Source organism: Moschus berezovskii, chromosome 10 (assembly GCF_049115385.1).
Source record: "Moschus berezovskii isolate FMDL1 chromosome 10, NW_MosBer_1.0, whole genome shotgun sequence".
NCBI lineage: Eukaryota > Metazoa > Chordata > Mammalia > Artiodactyla > Moschidae > Moschus > Moschus berezovskii.
The window spans coordinates 98960554-98979913 of record NC_142469.1 but is presented as its reverse complement, the minus strand read 5'-3'; the positions used below and the strand labels follow the sequence as shown (position 1 = coordinate 98979913).

Sequence of the window (19360 nt, the reverse complement as noted above, 5' to 3'; positions counted from 1 at the left end):
CAGTGTACTCCTCTCCCTCTATCCCTTTAAATAATACCCAAAACACAACTTTCACATCCCCTCTATGCTTGTTACTGCCTTGACTATAGACATTTTATGTCCCTTATTTGGCATTGTTGTTTATTGTCATTCCTCCATAATTCTGGGCTGTTTTTTTCTTTTGCTGACCTGATTTTATTTCAGTATCCTTTGGAAAATCTATCTTCACTATGCTTACTTAACTCAAACTTTGGCACAATTGGAAAAGGCTGGAAAATCTTTCTTAACATGGAACAAGATCACCACCAAGTGGCCAGGCTGGGTGGGCTTCCTTCTGTGCATCCTTTCAGATTCCTCCCACATTTTTATTTCATTGGATTATACACAGCAGAAGTGTCCTTAAAGATAACTAATCCAGCCCCTATGCTCTTCAAATGAGAAAACTGAAGGTCAGAACGATGAATTTCTTTGATTGAGGCCACGATGCCTCATAACATGCTATAGTCTGCATTTTTTCAATGACAGTGTCTCAAAACTGGGATTGAACTTCAGGGTCAACCAATCCAGTCCTCTGTCATGTAGATAGATGGGTTCCCTGGTGGCTCAGTGGTGAAGAAGCTGCCCGCCAATGCAGGAGACACAGTTCGGTCCCTGGGTCAGGAAGATCCCCTGGAGAAGGCAATGGCAACCTGCTCCAGTATTCTTGCCTGGGAAATCCCATGGACAGAGAAGCCTGGCAGGCTACAGTCCATGGGGTCACAAAAGCATTGAACACAACTTAGCAACTAAACAACAAATCATATAGATGGGGAAACTGAGACATAGAGAAAGAAAAATGCCTTCTCGAGGTTCAGAGAGCTGATCAGATTTGTACAAGAACCCAGGCTTAATCACACGTAGCCTGGCATCCATCCTCCCCCCATTTGAAATGTTTTGGGGGTTTTTTTGCCCCCATAAATTGTAACTCTAGTCACCGTATCTGAGAATAAAGCATTAAAAATTTTCCTTCTTCGAAATGAATAAGTACACCAGAGGAGCCCATTTTTTCTTACAGTTTTATTTCTTTTTGACGGTTCTGGGTCTTCATTGCTTTGCAGGCTTTCTCTAGCCGTGCTGAGCCAGGGCTACTCTCTAGCTGCAGTGCAGGGGCTTCTCACTGCGGTGGCTCCTCGCGCTGTGGAGCACAGGCTCTCGGGTGCGTGGACTTCAGTGGTTGCAGCTCCCGGGCTCTAGAGCACAGGCTCAGCAGTTGTGGTGCATGGGCTTGTTTGCTCCGAGGCATGTGGGGTTTTCCCGGACCAGGGATCAAACCAGTGTCTTCCACATTGGCAGGTGATCTCTGTACGTCAGAGCCACCCCTGAGCCACCGCTGAGCTCCACCTCCCAGAGAAGCCTTTTGAAAAAGGCAAATTTCATTCTCGTGGATGAATTGTTCCTTGTGAACAGATAGAAAACATATTACACTACTTTTGTTTATATTTAGGAGGTGATGAATTTGAGCGAAGGTATTAGAAATTCCAACTGTACTCTTTTGACTTAGGGAAAATACTTATCTCTAGCTCAGAACGTCTTGATTCTAAGGTTTGACTGCCTAGAGAACTTTCTTTGGTAAACTGAGATAACTCCTCATTGTCTTTGAATTCCCTTCCATCTAACTTCAGAGTCATGGTAACAAAAGTAGAAAGGTCCACAGCACTGAAGAGTCCTCATCACTCTGAGTTCCTCAGTCCTCAGGGGGAGAGGAATTCACACAGGGCGGCAGGCGCTGTGCATTCTTGCCCTGCCCTGTGTCGTGCGATGCCAAGCGGACTGCCGGCTTTCCCCTCCCTACCCCCTCTTCCGCTCCATTCTTAAGGCTTTGGGGTGCCTCCTCAGCTTCTGGTGGGAAAACTCAGTTGGATTCCACCCAGTTTTTCAATGGGTCCTCAGGGAGATTGAGGCTTGGCTGTCCTAGAGCCCTAGCATTAAACTACTCTCTAACCACATTTAATGAATTTTCTCCTTTTCCCACTGCATGTTTCCCCCTCCCTCCTCTGTGTCTCCTGGGATCACCTCCCAGGTAAACTACCTGCATCCAGAGCTTTGCCTCAGGGTCTGATCTGGAGGTGATCCGAGCCACGAGGCGGACACTGTACCCAAGCCAGGTTTCTGCCTTGGTGATAGAATAAGTGTGGTCCTCTAACAAGCATGTCCACCGGAGGTGGTTCAGCCTGGCCCTGGCTCCTGCACACTTAAGCTTGGGAAGTTAAAGTGACGGGCCTTCACTTGAACAAGCCTCTTGCAAGGCCCTGTGAGGGTCCCTGGAAATATACTCACATGGTTGTATGTTTTTGTAAAATTTGCACAAGTAAGGCATTTTAACCACAGTTCAGACAACTGTTTCTGTCCAGGTGATATCTGGTGACAGAGGCCACTTTGGGAGTCTTATGCAGGTGGAAATTGAGCCAGAAACACATTTTAGTTGAACTTTGGAAAGATGATTTAGAACATTTCAGTAAAATAAACGCAAAATTATAGACTAGACTCCTGATTTGTGTGAATATGGAATATGCTTCCTGCTATCTTTAAATTTATGTATTTAAAGAACGGAAAGAAAATTTAGACTAAAACATAATGGGTAAACAAAAGCAGTAGAGTGGTAAATGGAGCAATAAAGTCAATAAAATTATTCTTATATCAAGAAGTGAATTTCAACCAAAAAATTCATCATATCAAATGCAGTAATTTATTAAGAGAAATAAATACATTGAGTAGAAGTAGTGAACAGGTTCATGAACTGTTTGATAACCTAATTAATAAAGAGAAGTGAATCACATGAATACATTGGAAAAAAATTAAATATCTTGATTATTTGACACCACATACTGACATCAATGACTAATATAAACTCATGATACATCACTACAATGAGGATGCCTGTGACAAATTGGTGAATGAGTGTCATCAGTTTGAAGTATCTAAAATTAGACACTGCACAAAAAAAACCTGAAGTGCCCTAAAAACATACAGATCGTATACACCAAAAGCTTAAAAGAGAATTTCCAACTTTGACAACAATCCTAACAACTTATGTGCCATTGACAATCATGAGTTTGAAGCTGAAATATATGTTTCTAAACTATCAAAAATAAAAACCAAATTTTAATCAATCAGAGTAGAGGAAATACTAAATTTATCTTTCTATGCTCTCTGTGGAAAATATTCTCAAAACATTCTCATATGAAAAAACAACCAAGGAGTGTGCTCCCCAAAATGTTGGGGGAAATTATCAAAATTATCGAGTTTGTAACAAGTTAATAAAAACATTACTTTTCCAAATGTTGTGATGTTTGTGCTATTTGTCATGACTTATAATTTCTTTCCTTATTCCAAAAAATGATTTTCATATCCAATTTTGTATTCTGTTTCTTACAGAGAGCCTCCCAAATTGTATAAGCTTCCATATCTTCTCAAGGTTTCCTCTAACGAATGTAATGCGTGTATGCATGCATGCTAAGTCCCTTAGTCGTGTCCGACTCTTTGTGACCCCATGGACTGTAGTCAGTCAGGCTCTTCTGTCCATGGAATTTTCCAGGCAAGAATACTGGAGTGGGTCACCATGCCCTCCTCCAAGGGATCTTTCCAGCTGGCGTTTCTTATGATTCTGGCATTGGCGGGCAAATTCTTTACCACTAGCACCACCTGGGAAGCCTGAATATAATACATCAGGCCTTAATCCTGCAAGTGAAAAGCAACAAGATGCTCTATCACCTGCTGAATATGCCAGGAATGGGTATGAAGCATGAGATTCCCCAAATCAATTCATGCAAAGAGAGAGGGAAAACAGTATATGATCTTTCTGATATGTTGTGAATCATTACATTTCACAATAAAGTTAAGAGTATATACATTTACTCAAGAAAGGAATTACCCATCTACTGTATTTGATAGTGACCTACCCTGCTGACATTTCCAAAACCTAGAAAAAAAAAAAAAAACTGTCACATAAATGACAGAGGCAGTCGTCACAGGGGAATGAAAGAAAACTGACAGAGACCTTGGAAAACTGGAGCCAGTTCCATTTCTTAGGCTTAGGGACCATTAAGAAAATAAGACAGTGTTAAAACCTGCAGGTCACAATCCATTACTGAGCAGTAGAAACTAATATACTGTGACAATTATTTTAGAAAAAAAAAGAAATGATTTAAAAAGAATAGACTGATTTAGAAAATAGATTTGATCACACTTAGTTATATTAAGGGTTCTATGAAGCATCTGTGTATGAAGGGCTATGTATAGGGTTAAAGTGTAAAAGGAGTTTTTGCTATGACTCACAGCCTAAAAAGTTTGAAAAGTATATATAAGGAACATGGAGTGGCTGGAGATTCAAGCACAGGAGAATAAGAATGACAGAAACAGCAGAGTTCAGTTTGGAAATCTGTGGCAGATTATAAATTCACTAAAATTGGGGAGGCATTTTTTAAACAGAAATAATAGTCATGATTGGATTCTGGAGTGAAACCACAAAAGCTTATTGATTCAAAATACAATATATAAATTATAGTATGATATGATACCATGTGATAAAATATGGTATGGTTAACATAATGACACGATGTAATATAATGAACACAATACAACATAAATGAACAATTGTAGTTATTATGGCCCTAAGCCAGCACTCCCATTTTCCTCCCCAATGTCTCTTTCATTTGTAAGACTCATGAGCAAACTGGTTTTAGATAGTCTACAATTATAGGATTTCAGGCACCATATTATGTGTATACATTTCAAAACACAATATAACAGTCTGTAATGATAATTAAATATTTTGTTTTGCACTACCACTTGATTTGATTTAACATAACTGTTACCTAAACCTTTCTGCCTAATTAAAACCACTCATCCTTCTTTGCCTTCACCTCCCCCAAAAGAACAACAGAGTACTCAATAGGCTAAAAGGAATACCTTTTTTTAAACTGGGTAACAGTAAGATCAAATGACACATTTGTTTTCAGGTGTAACATTTGTAATTCCAGCCTTAAGACAATCCTCTGATGTTAACACTGTCAATGTCTCTAAATAATGAAGTGACAGAATAAAAAGTCAATATGCAACAGCCAAGCTCAATAAAAATCTGCAGAAGGAAAAGTCATCTTTCATGAGCACCACAGAATAATAAATGGGCAGGTAATCCTCTGAGCTTACTTTGTCATATGTTAAACAATAATAAGGGAACTACATTCTAATGGTTTTTTGACTTCAGTACCACAAGGGCTTCCCAGGTGGCACTAGTGGTAACAAACCCACCTGGCAATGCAGGAGATGTGGGTTCAATCCCTGGGTCAGGAAGGTCCCCTGGAGAAGAAAATGGCAACCTACTCCAGTATTCTTGCCTGAAGAATCCCATGGACAGAAGAGCCTGGCAGGCTATGGTCCATAGGGTCACTAAGTCGGACATGGCCGAAGTGACTTCACATGCACACACTGTAAGAGTTTTAACTTTGATTAAATCAAACTATGTTGATTATATACAATTTGGTATAGATCTTATAAGTGTATTCAGACAGGGAGAAGGGGAAGAGTATTAACATTTATGAATGTCAATGGGGTTGGGCACTATATTTGGTCCATTATATGCTTTATCTCACGCTTCCCTGGTGGCTCAGATGGTAAAGAATCCACTTGCAACATAGGAAACCTGTGTTTGATCCCTGTGTCAGGAAGATCCGCTGGAGAAGGGAATGGTTACCCAGTCCAGTATTCTTGCCTGGACAAGAGGAGCCTGGCGGGCTACAGTCTATGGGGTCACAAAGAGACAGACATGACTGAGCGACTAAGCACACACAATACATGCCTTATTTTATGAGGTATAATGATATATAACATTTTATAATATTTTAATATCACAAACATTTTTGCAACACTATGTTACCTATTACTGTCTCATGTTATAGTTGAAGAAACTATTGGTGTTCCGTCTCTGTTGTTAACAACTTACCATACCTTTGTTGGCTCTGAACATAAATTTGTCTCCTGCTTCTGTAGTTCAGAAAGGTTAAACAGGCTGGCCTAAAATCAAGATGTTGCCAGGACTATGTCCCTTTCCAGGGCCTCTAGGGAAGGACCCTATTCCTTGCTTTTCCATCTCCTCGAGGCTCCCCTCACCTTGAAGGTTTTACCCCCTCGGCTCTCGACATTCTTCCTCCATCTTCAAAGTTAACAACATTCGCCTAAGTCCTTCTCATGCTGCTTTCTCTCTGGTTTTCTTTCAGTTCCCTCTTCCACTGTTAAAGGCCTTTGGGGTCACACCGGGTTCACCCAGATAATCCACAACTGGACAATTTAGGGGAGGGAGAGGATAGCATGATAGACGAATATGGTAGATCCAACAGCGGTCTGAAGACACTGGGCTCCAGGTGGGCCACAAGGGAAATGAGAGGGCACCAAAAAACCTGCACTGGCCCTCCTCTTCTGACCAAGCCTCCCTATCCTTCTTCCTGCTGTCTTTAGCTAGCCCTTCTCAGCTAGAGAACAGGCAGCCGGTCGCTGTGAAGGAGTTACAACTCACTAACCTGTACTGGCAGGAATGCGAATCCCAGGTTGGGTGTGTGCCCACAGGTACAGCCACAGCCACGTCGGTCTTCGGGGCTGAGGCTAGAGATGGGCAAGGCAGGGGACCTAGGACAGAGAAAGAAGGCATAAACATGGCTTGATTGAGTATCTAGTTCACCTCATAGTCCCTTTGTTGAGGAGGGACAGGGGGCTGTCACCAAGAGGCCCAGGGAGATCCATTTACTTGTTGAATAGAGTCTCCCATTCACAGAGCAATTTGTTCCCACATAGATTTTTAAATGCATGGAAAAGACTTAGATGCAAAGGTATTCATGCTGCTGCTGCTAAGTCGCTTCAGTCGTGTCCAACTCTGCGCGACCCCATAGACGGAAGCCCACCAGGCTCCCCCATCCCTGGGATTCTCCAGACAAGAACACTGGAGTGGGTTGCCATTTCCTTCTCCAACGCGTGAAAGTGAAAAGGGAAAGTGAAGTCGCTCAGTTGCGTCCAACTGGTAGCGACCCCATGGACTGCAGCCTACCAGGCTCCTCCATCCATGGGATTTTCTAGGCAAGAGTTAGTCACAGTTTTATTTATTTTTAACCTTTGTTTTTCAATTGAGTGTGGAGTTTTAAACAAATAAACTATTGACATAATCTGTGTTGTGCTCAGTCACTTCAGTCATGTCCAACTCTTTGAGATGCTATGGACTATAGCCCGTCAGGCTCCCCTGTCCATGGGATTCTCCAGGCAAGAATACTGGAATGAGGCGCCATGCTCTCCTCCAGGGGATCTTTCCAACATAGGGATCGAACCCTCGTTTTCTGTGTCTCCTGCATTGCAGGTAGAGGCTAAGTATTTTCACAATGCCTTTAGCATGTGTTGACTTTTTCTTCATTTGCAAAAAGATCTGCTTTATTCTGCAGGAAAAAATCCTACCAACTCTGAGTCATCCTGAGTGGTGAGGGTTGCCTGTTCTCACCACATTATTAGGATACTTGACAATAATTCACACATCTTTAGGGACACACTGCCTGGAATGGTGATAGACATTTTATATATATATATACATATTTAAATAGTGTAATATATATAAATAATGTAAAATACATATTTATATATAATATATAACATATATTATCATATAATCATATATATAATGAGTATATCATATATAAATTATACATATAGTATAAAATATATATATATAAATATATATATTTAAATAGTGTAACTCTTACATGGTTCCCTCAAGCAATTAGCCTGTGTTGCTTGCCACTAGTTGCTTTGCTTCCGTCCCCAAAGAATAAGATTTGGTCTCTCTGCTCAGAATTATCATGTATTTCCTTCTTCCCTCTAGGTAGGTCACTAGATTCCTTTGTGAACAGTGGGCATCAAACAGTCACTAAAAAAAATAAATAGAGCAAAATATGTCTCAATATTTCTCTAGAGCATTGAGTCATATTACATGGAATTATAAAATACTATCAGAAAAGGGCACTTTATATACCATAATAGTCATTTTATAAAGTTCAGTTTGGCAATTCCAAGCAGCATTTAATTTTCTCTGAAAATTCCCACATGGCAGAGAAGATATTGCTCTTTGTGGCTTTCAAGTCTCTTTCGGGGAGCTGTAAAATAACAACCTTTTAGAATTAGCACTTCATCCATAAATAAACACTAAATTCAGTTCAGTTCAGTTCAGTTCAGTCGCTCAGTAGTGTCCGACTCTTTGCGACCCCATGAATTATCACAACACTAAATTACTTATACCAAATAAAGTCACCTATGCATTTTCATTAAAATAAACACTAAAATAATAAGTAGCTTTCCTATATAACCATCCTGGGATTTATGAGGTTTAGAATTCTGAATTTTAGTTTAGTACAATTCACTTGCAGTTCTTCATCTCCACTGATAGGTGGGGCTAGGAATTTCTGTATTAATTATAATATTTTAGCATATTAAAATTTATATCTAGATGAAGCAGATACTTCAAAGCTTCAAAACTGATGAAACTGCATACTTCTCTTTTAAGGGATAAAACTGTTTGCATTAATATGTGAAATACACTACTAAAACACCCCCTGCTGATTTCACAGGCTTTGCAGGGAGTTATGCATAATTTTCTGAAAATTAAAAGACTGAGGATCAGATATTTATGGTGATAAAAATTAGATCTCAATAACTTTTAAAAACTTGGAAGAGTCTCTTAAGGTGGAATTTTTAAAATTCACTTCAACAACTATTTAACACATGTATGCATGCATGCTGAGTCATGTCAGTCATGTCCAACTCTTCACGACCCTATGGACTTTAGCCTGCTAGACTCTGCTGTCCATGGGATTCTCCAGGCAAGAATACTGGAGTGGGTAGCCATTCCCTTGAGAGACTTGCAGAGTCAGAAGATTGGAATTCAGGACTCAGCTGTGCCCTTGCTAACACTGCAGCAGTGTATATTGAATATCTTTGTAAACTTCCAGCACAGACTTGAAATCAAAATTAACTGAAGTAACTGTTTTGAGAATAAAAGATCATCTACTCTCAAATACTGATTACTGAAGACAGCATGGCATAAGACAATAATTTTCATATTTAGATGTGAGACAATTTCTTAAGAACCCACCAGTGCTCCATGTAACTGTGCTTTTGCTTTTGAGTTTTTATTCTTTACATTGGTGTTAATCTTTTAAAAGTTCACGTGAGCATATTCTGAAGCATCTGAATACTCTCCTTCTAACTGCACACACACATAATATAGATACTCATGACAGCACTGTTGTCATTGTTTCAGTTGCTAGGTGGTGTCCAAATCTTTGCGACCCCATGAACTGCAGCACTCCAGGCTCCCTCCTGGAGCTTGCTCAAGCTCATATCCATTGAGTCAGTCGTGCCATCCAACCATCTCATCCTATGTCGCCCCCTTCTCCTCTTGCCCTCAATCTTTCCCAGCATCAGGGTCCCTTCCAATGAGTTGGCCTTCACATCAGGTGACCAGAGTAATGGAGCTTCAGTTTCGGCATCAGTCCTTCCAGCAAATATTCAGGGTTCACCTTCAGCATCAGTACTTTCAGTGAATATTCAGGGTTTTCTCTAGAGTTGACTGGTTTGATTCCCCCCTTGCTGTACAGGGACTCTCAGGGGTCTTCTCCAGCACCACAATTTGAAAGCATCAATTCTTCAGGGTGCAGCCTTCTTTATGGTACAATTCTCACACCCATACATGACTACTGGAAAAACCATAGCTTTGACTATACGGACTTTTGTCAGCAAAGTGATGTCTCTGCTTTTTAATATGCTGTCCAGCTTTGTCATAGCTGTTCTTTCAGGGAGCAAATATCTTTTAATGTACTGGCTGCAGTTACGTCTGCAGTGATTCTGGAACTCGAGAAAATAAAATATGTCACTGCTTCCACTTTTCCCCCATCTATTTGCCATGGATTGATGGGACCAGATGCCATGATCTTAGTTTTCTGAATGTTGAGTTTTAAGCCAGCCTTTCCACTTTTCTCTTTCACCTTCATCCAAGAGGCTCTTTAGTTCCTATCCCCTTTCTGCCATCAGAGTAGTGTCATCTGCATATCTTAGGTCACTGATGCCTCTCCCAGAAATCTTGATCCCAGCTTGTGAGTCATTCAGCCCAGCATTTCTCAAGATGTATTCTGCACATAAGTTAAATAGAGTGACAATATATAGCCTTGACGTACTTCTTTCCCAATTTTGAACCAGTCTGTCATTCCATGTTTGGTTCTAACTGCTGCTTCTTGCCATGCATCCAGGTTTCTCAAGAGACAGGTAAGGTGTCTGGTATTCCCATCTCTTGAAGAATTTTCCACAGTTTGTTGTGATCCATATAGTCAAAGGATTTAGTGTATTCAATGAAACATGCCAGCATTACTTTCAAGTAATTTGACCTTTGTTTCTAAGCTAATGAAAACAGCCACAGGCTGACTTAAAGTATAGCTTTCATGTTACTCCAAGAGAATGGCAAGTCACAATGGCAAAAACCCTGAATGAAGATTTGGTGGTAGTTTGGATCCAGAAAACTGATGAGAAAAGTCAATCATTACATGGCACACTCTAACATTTGTTAAGCTGAACTTTAAATAAGAGAATCCTGCCAGTCTGCATTAAAACCAGAAATTTAACATCATGCAACATTTGTTTTGGTTTTGTAGCTATAGATATGTATTTACTAAATTGTATTTTAGTCAATCATATGAAAATGGTAAACAAGTTTATAGTCAAGATTCAAAATCTATATATTAAATAGCATTATGAAAATTAAAATGAACATACATTAATTAAATAACTCTTTTTATTTTTTTAATTTTTATTTAATAAATGGTACAAAGCACAATGCCAAAAACATTAACAGTTAAAATTTCACCAAATGAAAAAAATACTATAGAATACACAGTTGTAAAAAGCTACATTAAGTTATTTTACAACTGCCTCAAGCTGCAAAAAGAAAAAAAACCCAATGCCATACCTAAGTTATCCCTCTCTCAAAATAATGCCATTTATGTTATAAACCATGAGCACCCCATCAAAAGATGGGAACTGCTTTTGTTAATTCATATATATATATATATATATATATATAACTGTATCACTTTGCTATACACCTGAAACAAATACAACACTATAAATAAAATATAGTACAATATAAAATAAAAATAAGTAACAGACCTTTGGGGCTTTACACCGAGTTAGAGTTCCTACCAGAGGGATAACAGCACCACAGTCGTACTGAATCCTCATGAAGGAGGCACACGAATGACTGGATTACAAGAGTTACAGGAATGAGAGCTGCTCACTTCCCAGAAACTACAGCTCACAGAAAACCAACAAAGGCACGAGATACAAACCATTTGCTTATGAATGTGTAAAACTCAAGAAAGTCCACATTATTCCTACAACATGTTAAAAGTGCTTCAGAATTCACACAATACTAATTTTCTTATGGTTCTGGTTAAATTATATATACCAGTTTATAACAAATGGTAAAATCTGTAACTCTGTTCAAAGTTTAACTTTAAAATAATCTAATACTTGAGGGGTGTGGCCAAAATTGGAATTCAGAAAAGAAAGAACTCCGGTTAAAGTCTTCTAAGTCAAATGACCTCATCTCCCTCTATTTAAGGATAAGCATGGGTTGGCTCAGTGGCAAAGAATCCACCTGCCAACACAGGAGAGGTAGTTGGATCCCTGGGTCAGGAAGATCCTCTGGAGAAGGAAATGTCAACCCACTGCAGTATTCTTGCCTGGGGAATCTCATGGACAGAGGATCCTGGAGGATTACAGCCCATGGGGTCACAGAGGAATCGGACATGCCTCAGCGACTAAACCAACAAACTAAGGATGATAATCTCACCACAGACGACTGTTGTAAGGAGTAAGTAAAACAATGAATATAACCTGTGAATGAACACCCATCTCTTATTGCGGAAAATAAGGGTTCTGAGTCAAGAGTCTAGACTTTCAAAAATAGGATATTACTAGCTTCTGTTTAGGGTAGAGGAAACAAAATCTTTAGAAAGGTGGTATAACCAAGTATTTGATATATACAAGAAAACGCTTCCCAAAGCCTAAAGCGCTAAACAACGCGGCTTTTCTCACTGACTACATTTTGAAGGAACAGGAGTTGGGTTCTATTCTGGCTCTCTAGCAGATATACCCATGTCGTTTAACCCCCTGGGCCGCATTCGCCTGCAAGTAATTATAGCAGTAACGGCCAGCTTTGATAGCGGCTTTACCGAACACCATGCACTTGAACTACGTTCTGGATTTACACACCAGACGACCTCTCTCAGTGCCACAATTTTAAAGCAAACATTACGTTCACTGAACAGATTTTTTAAAAATAACAATAAGGCTAAGAGAAGTTAGAAACCTGCCATGCCACACCTGCTGTGCTGAGGCTCTAAAAACATCCACCATAAGAGAACTGCTAGCAATCAACAGCTCTGCCGTTGCTGCTGCTGCTGCTAAGTCACTTCAGTCGTGTCCGACTCTGTGCGACCCCATAGTCGGAAGCCCACCAGGCTCCCCCGTCCCTGGGATTCTCCAGGCAAGAACACTGGAGTGGGTTGCCATTTCCTTCTCCAATGTGTGAAAGTGAAAAGTGAAAGTGAAGTCGCTCAGTCGTGTCCGACCCTTAGCGACCCCACGGACTGCAGCCTACCAGGCTCCTCCATCCATGGGATTTTCTAGGCAAGAGTACTGGAGTGGCTTGCCATTGCCTTCTCCGTTAACAACCTGCTATCCCGCAACCCTCCACAGAGGCGCTGTTAGGACCGCCCATCCGCCAGGTGGGGCCTCCCTGTGGCTCAGCTGGTACGGAATCAGCCCGCCAAGCGGAAGACCTGGGTTCGATCTCTGGGTTGGGAAGATCCCCTAGAGAAGGGAACGGCTACCCACTCCAATATTCTGGCCTGGAGAATTCCATGGACTGTGTAGTCCATGGGGTCGCAAAGAGTCGGATACGACTAACCTACTTTCACTTTGGAGTCAAACTCAAAAAAATATCCTCCATCAGGTGAACTTCATTCACCACTCCTTGGGCCCGCCCCTCCTCGCTCAGGCCCAGGCCCCGCCTCTCCTCGCCCCGCCATCGCTCCGGCCACCGCCCACCTCACGTGCTAACACCCAGCGGGTACCCAGCCTGCACCGCACTTAGCAGGACGGGGAGCATGCGCATTGTGTGCGCCTGGATTTCCTGTTCGCGTCCTCCGCTTCCGGCGGGGTACGTCTAACCAATCAGGTAGGCTCGGAGGAGGGCCATAGTTCTCCCAGGCTCCTCCCCCTGCCTTCACTTGAGGGGCCCCGCCGGAAAGTCCGGCGTGAGACCTGTACCGTCAGGCCGGGGTTCATGGCTTCCTTCAGGACCCTCAGCACTTTCCGTCTCCCGCCGTTGCCCACGATTCGAGAAATCATTAAGTTGTTTAGACTGCAAGCCGTGAAGCAGCTGTCCCAGAATTTTCTTCTGGACTTGAGGCTGACAGGTGGCTTATCAGTGTTCCCCCGGCGTCTCCCTCGCGTCCCTGGGGGAGTGGGGTCGGGGAGGGTTCGCGCGGACCCTGCGGGCGGGCGACGGGGTTCGGGCACAGAGGTGTGCGGTGGCCGTAGGTCAGACCCTTCTGCCGCTTTGCCCTGAGAGAACTCCGGAGCCCCGCCGCCCAGGGGTTGTGTAGAGCGTGTCGTTTGCTCAGGGGCTTTTGCCGTGGGCTTTGGAAGGCAGGCTGTGCGGACGCCGAGCAGACACTAGCTTTGCAAGGCTTCGCGTCTCCTGAAAGGCGCTTGCGGAATTCGAATCTTGGTGTATTACCAATAAGGAACACATGCACGTGTCGACTAGGTTTGGCTTTTTATGCAGTTAAACTTTCAGGGACTTTATCGGTAACAGGTAGGAAGAGTATCCATTTCACCGCGTTCGATAGTTAAACGTTTACTTGTTGAGCCTCACTCTCGAGGATGCAGATATTCATTCTGTAAACACTCGTGAAGCCAGTCCCTTTGTGCTAGAGCTGAAGTGGGATATGAGAGAGAATGAACAAGGCCAAGTCTGTCCCCAAGGAGCTTACAGTTTAGTCAGTTTGCTTTCCCACTCCCTAAGTCACGTTTTATGAAGTAAAATTTAGATACAATGAAATTCACCTGTTTGAAGCCCACAGTTGGATAAATTTTGCAAATATATGTAGTCGTTTAACCTCTACCACCGTTTCTTCGTGCTGGTCTTTCTGAAAGAAGATACTGCAAGACAAAGATTATTAGAAATATGGCAGTTCACGATTGGAGTACGTAACATTTCTGAGGTTTTGATGTTTTATTCTGTTTGGCCCCTCTTAAGAAACCGAGTCAGTAAATCACATTTCGAAAGTTGTGAAGTACAGTCCAAAAGCAGGGATGGGTGGTTTTATTTCTTGAACGTAGGCCAGTAGCGATGTAACACGGTAAAAAAAAAACTTAACCTGTTTTCAGTTTTCTTATTTAATTGGGCGAGAGCTCTACCACAAGAGCATTAAAAGGTCATCCATCTCGATAATTCTTTGGTCCTAAAATGGTTGGATGGCATCACCGACTCAGTGCAGTTTGAATAGGCTCTGGGAGTTGGTGATGGACAGGGAAGCCTGGCGTGCTGCAGTCCATGGGGTCGCAAAGAGTCGGTCGTGACTAGACTAGAGCCAGCCTTTTCGGGTAGTCATTAGCTGTATTCTAGGTATAAAACACCGTTCCCAGGACTGAAAATAGAGGTCTTTATATTGAAAAAAAAATCCTTCCTATGTTCTTTCTCGTGTGAGTCTTTATTCACCTTCAGGAATCAATTCCAGAATCTAGATACTATTGTTCCCTCTTCTATAGGAACCAAAGTGAAGACACATTAAGGTACTTGTGTGAGGAGAGAAGCTCAGGTGTGAACAGAGCAAGATGGAAACCCAGGCTTAGTGAATTGACAGTGCTCTTTGATATCCATTTGTCTTTGAATGTTTGTGCAAAGTTGAAGGTGAAAAGACTGTCCTATCTACTGTCGCAGCTTTCCATTAAAAAAAAGGAGACTATCAAAATCACTCTGTAATACCTGTGCTGAATGCAGCCTCTCTGTTCCCTCTGAGAGGCAGTGGTCTTTAGTGGAGAAAGGGTTGGCTTTTAGGACTTATACCTGAGCTGGTGTCCATTTGTTTTCCAAGTAACCTCATGCAAATAAAATAATAGATGAAGAAACTGGAAAGTTCAGAGAAGTTATAATGGGGTAGTAATTCTTAAGTTAGGGCTTCACAGGTGGCGTTACTGGTAAAGTGCCCGCCTGCCAAATCTGGAGACTTTTATACATAAGAGATATGGGTTCAATCCCTGGTTCTGGAAGATCCCCTGGAGAATGAAATGGCAATGCACTCCAGTATTCTTGCTTGGAAAAGTCCATGGTCAGAGGAGCCTGGTGGGCAGCAGTCCATGGGATCTCAGAATCAGGTGCTACTGAAGTGACTTAGCACAGCACACACAGCATAGTTCTTCGTTGATGTGTTGTAAGGATTTGGTGTGAGAAAGCATTTAAACACCTGTAACATGGTCAGTCGGAGAAGGCAATGGCAAGCCACTCCAGTACTCTTGCCTAGAAAATCCCATGGATGGAGCAGCCTGGTAGGCTGCAGTCCATGGGGTCGCTAAGGGTCGGACACAACTGAGCGACTTCACTTTCACTTTTCACTTTCACACATTGGAGAAGGAAATGGCAACCCACTCCAGTGTTCTTGCTTGGAGAATCCCAGGGACGGGGGAGCCTGGTGGGCTTCCATCTATGGGGTCACACAGAGTCGAACACGACTGAAGTGACTTAGCAGCAGCAGCAACATGGTCAGTGTATGCTCGTTTTCTCCCAGCACCCATTGAAGAGAAAACTATTCTTGGATAGTTGAGAGATTGTTTTTGCCTCTAAGCCTACAAAGGTAGGTTATCAGTAACAAGCAAAAATGAGACTGTACACTATCAGTGAACAGTGTAAAGTGCTAGTATGTCTTCAGTGGCTAAATTTCCACCATCCCAAGAGGTCCAGTTGCTTGGATTTTAATATCTAAGTCAACAAGATTAGTCTGTTGTGTTTTTCCAGAAGGTTGGTTGAGTGAATCCTCAGTAATGTGCTTTTCCGTGCTTTCTTAAGGTCTGCTAACTTAGATTGATTAAAAAATTAATTTTCTCATATCAACTTGCATGTTTGCAAAGCTCAAAAAACCTTCACTGCTAAATTTAACTTTTTCCTAAAAATAACCAAGAATCTCAATTTCTGCAAGTCCTATTAGCTAGGAACTTGGTACCCTTGCCACAGTGACCACCAGCTAGATGTCTGTAGATAAAAGTGAATACTGCCAACACTTTCTGCTTCTGAATTTCTAACTTGCAACATTGGAAATTCTGAATGTGAAGCTCACCTTGCTTATTCACATAATTGATATTCAAGAGCTGTAGAGAAGTGGTTTGTGTTTTTCCATCACTTCTTATATTGATTGGTTTGGCAGAGAAACAGGTGAAAAATACTGTGTGTGCTCATGCTTGCGTGCATGTGCACTCAGCCATGTCCGAATCTCTGCAGTCCCGTAGACTGTAGTCTACCAGGTTCCACTGTCCATGGGATTTTCCAGGCAAGAATATGGGTATGGGTTGCCATTTCCTTCTCCAGGGGATCTTCCCAACCCAGAGATTGAACGCTTGTCTCTTGCAACTCCTGCATTGGCAGGCAGATTCTTTACCACTGCGCCACCAAGGAAGCTCTCAGAAAATACCATGTTTATTTAAGTTAAGGAAATTTGTCATGGTAATCCTATTTTTATTAAGGGTCTGGTAGAATTCAACAGTTGTATGGTAGACTATTGAATAGCTACTATACATTGGTTTAGGCTGAGTTAAATAATCTGATAAATACTATGTATAAAAGATTAGTTGGTTGAGTAATGCTGATAAGAATTTGTGTAGATTATTTTTCATTTTGAATTTCATTTGTTGACATTTGCCAAGATAATTGATTCAAACTTTCTTTTCGTTAGATAAAATTGTAAGGAAAGCTGGCAATCTGACAAATGCTTATGTATATGAAGTGGGCCCTGGGCCTGGGGGAATCACAAGATCCATTCTCAATGCCGGTGTTGCTGAACTTCTGGTGGTTGAAAAGGATAGTCGATTTATTCCTGGATTACAGGTGAGTTGCTGAAAGTATCTTACTTAGGAGGCAAAAACCCAGTTTAAATCTTCAGGCCATGATTCTTAAACCTCAGGGTATATAAGACTTCTACAGTTTGCTCCTCAAACTGCAGTTCTCCAGGCCTCATTCCAGAGGTTCTGATCACAGTGATCTAGGAGTGGTCTAGGAATCTGCATTTCTAACCACCATCCTCACGTGAATTGTTGGCCGCAGCTTGAATAAACCAACTTTATGCACTGATGCTAAGCAAGCTAATTGTGTGACTTTTTTGGCTACTAATAGCTGTGCATGCCATGGTACCCCATTCCTTCAAAAATAAGTAAGAAATGCTAACAATGTCTTAGTTATTGGCATGGCTTCTGAGAACCTCCTTTAAATTCAGAAAATCATTTCTACAAGCACAAGATAGAGAAGATACCCACCTCATTGAGAGAAAGTAATTGTTAAGCTTAGGCATTTGTATAAGGATTTTTTAAGTGAAGAAATTAAGTTCTGCCATAGGTTTAAAATGAGGTTTGAATAAAATGATCATTGTTGTTCTTTAGTCACTAAGTCATGTCCAACTTTTTTGCAACCCCTTGGACCATAGCCCACCAGGCTTCTCTGTCCATGGGATTTCCCAGGCAAGAATACTGGAGTGGGTTGCCATTTCCTTCTCCAGGAGATCTTCCTGACCCAGGGATCCAACTTGAGTCTCCTACATTGATAGGTAGATTCTTTCCCACTGAGCCACCTGGGAAGCCGGAATGAAATGATAAATGTATCTTTAAAACAGTAGGTGAAGTACTATGGTAAGTGTTTGAAAAAACTGGTTGTATTTCAGTAGAAGAGAAACCTTGAGTGAGGGTATTCATAGCTGCCTCTCCAAAGCTGTGGTGAGGGGGATCAGCTTGTTTTGGTCTTCTCTAGAAGAGAACTAAAACAGGTAAGAATTGAGGGAGGCAGGTGGATTTAAAAATGAGGAGAAACTTAAATTTCTAAAACAATATAATACAATGGAACAGATTATATAAGAGATCTTACAAAGGGATTCTTCATGGGGGGACATTCACCTAATGGCTTAAGGGCCTTTGTTTGGTTCCTCTGCAAAGAGTCGGACACGACTGAGCGACTGAACTGAAAACTTTTATGTGTATTAATGGATAAATGTTTAATTTCTGCCAAAACAGTTTGAGAAAATTTGAGAAAATCTAGGGCTTGTGTTTATGCCTCTGGATATTTTTAGAAACCCAGTGAGTTTTCTTCTCATTATTTTGCTATATCCAGCCTTTATGCTTTAAAAAAATTATATATTTAGTTCCACCTAATTTTGCTAGCCTTGATAGAATTGGTTTCAGATTCATAACTTTGGGGATTATTATATGGTGTAATATTCCTTGATTAAATGTGGAATTTAATAGTGATTTTTGCTCTGAACCAGTTTCTTTCAAGAATGGTGTATCAGTTGGAGGTGGAAGTTGTAACAGTGTTATTTTGGTGGGAGCATAAGATGATAAAAAGAAGTTGAATCAGTTCAGTTCAGTCACTCTGTCATGTCCGACTCTTTGCGACCCCATGAATCACAGCACGCCAGGCCTCCCTGTCCATCACCAACTCCCGGAGTTCACTCAAACTCATCTCCATCGAGTCGGTGATGCCATCCAGCCATCTCATTCTCTGTCGTCCCTGTCTCCTCCCACCCCCAATCCCTCCCAGCATCAGACTCTTTTCCAGTGAGTCAACTCTTCTCATGAAGTGGCCAAAGTATTGGAGTTTCAGCTTTAGCATCAGTCCTTCCAATGAACACCCAGGATTGATCTCCTTTAGAATGGACTGGTTGGATTTCCTTGCAGTCCAAGGGACTCTCAAGAGTCTTCTCCAGCACCACAGTTCAAAAGCATCAATTCTTCGGCGATCAGCTTTCTTCACAGTCCAACTATACATGACCACTGGAAAAACCATAGCCTTGACTAGACGGACCTTGGATGGCAAAGTAATGTCTCTGCTTTTTAATATACTAACTAGGTTGGTAACTAGTTACCATAACTTTCCTTCCAAGGAGTAAACGTCTGTTAATTTCATGGCTGCAATCAGCATCCGCAGTGATTTTGGAGCCCAAAAAATAAAGTCTGACACTGTTTCCACTGTTTTTCCATCTATTTCCCATGAAGTGAT

General features: G+C 41.6%; 1 protein-coding gene across 1 annotated transcript in view; it reads left to right on the top strand.

Moving 5' to 3' along the window:
* The first annotated feature begins 13320 nt into the window (after window positions 1–13320).
* The window catches only part of TFB1M (transcription factor B1, mitochondrial), a 61468-nt gene continuing 55428 nt past the window's right edge, over window positions 13321–19360 (top strand). Inside the window, 2 exon segments of the mRNA XM_055433877.2 lie at window positions 13321–13520; window positions 17052–17203. Of these exon segments, the coding sequence (XP_055289852.2) occupies window positions 13388–13520; window positions 17052–17203 (285 nt within the window). The 5' untranslated portion in view covers window positions 13321–13387.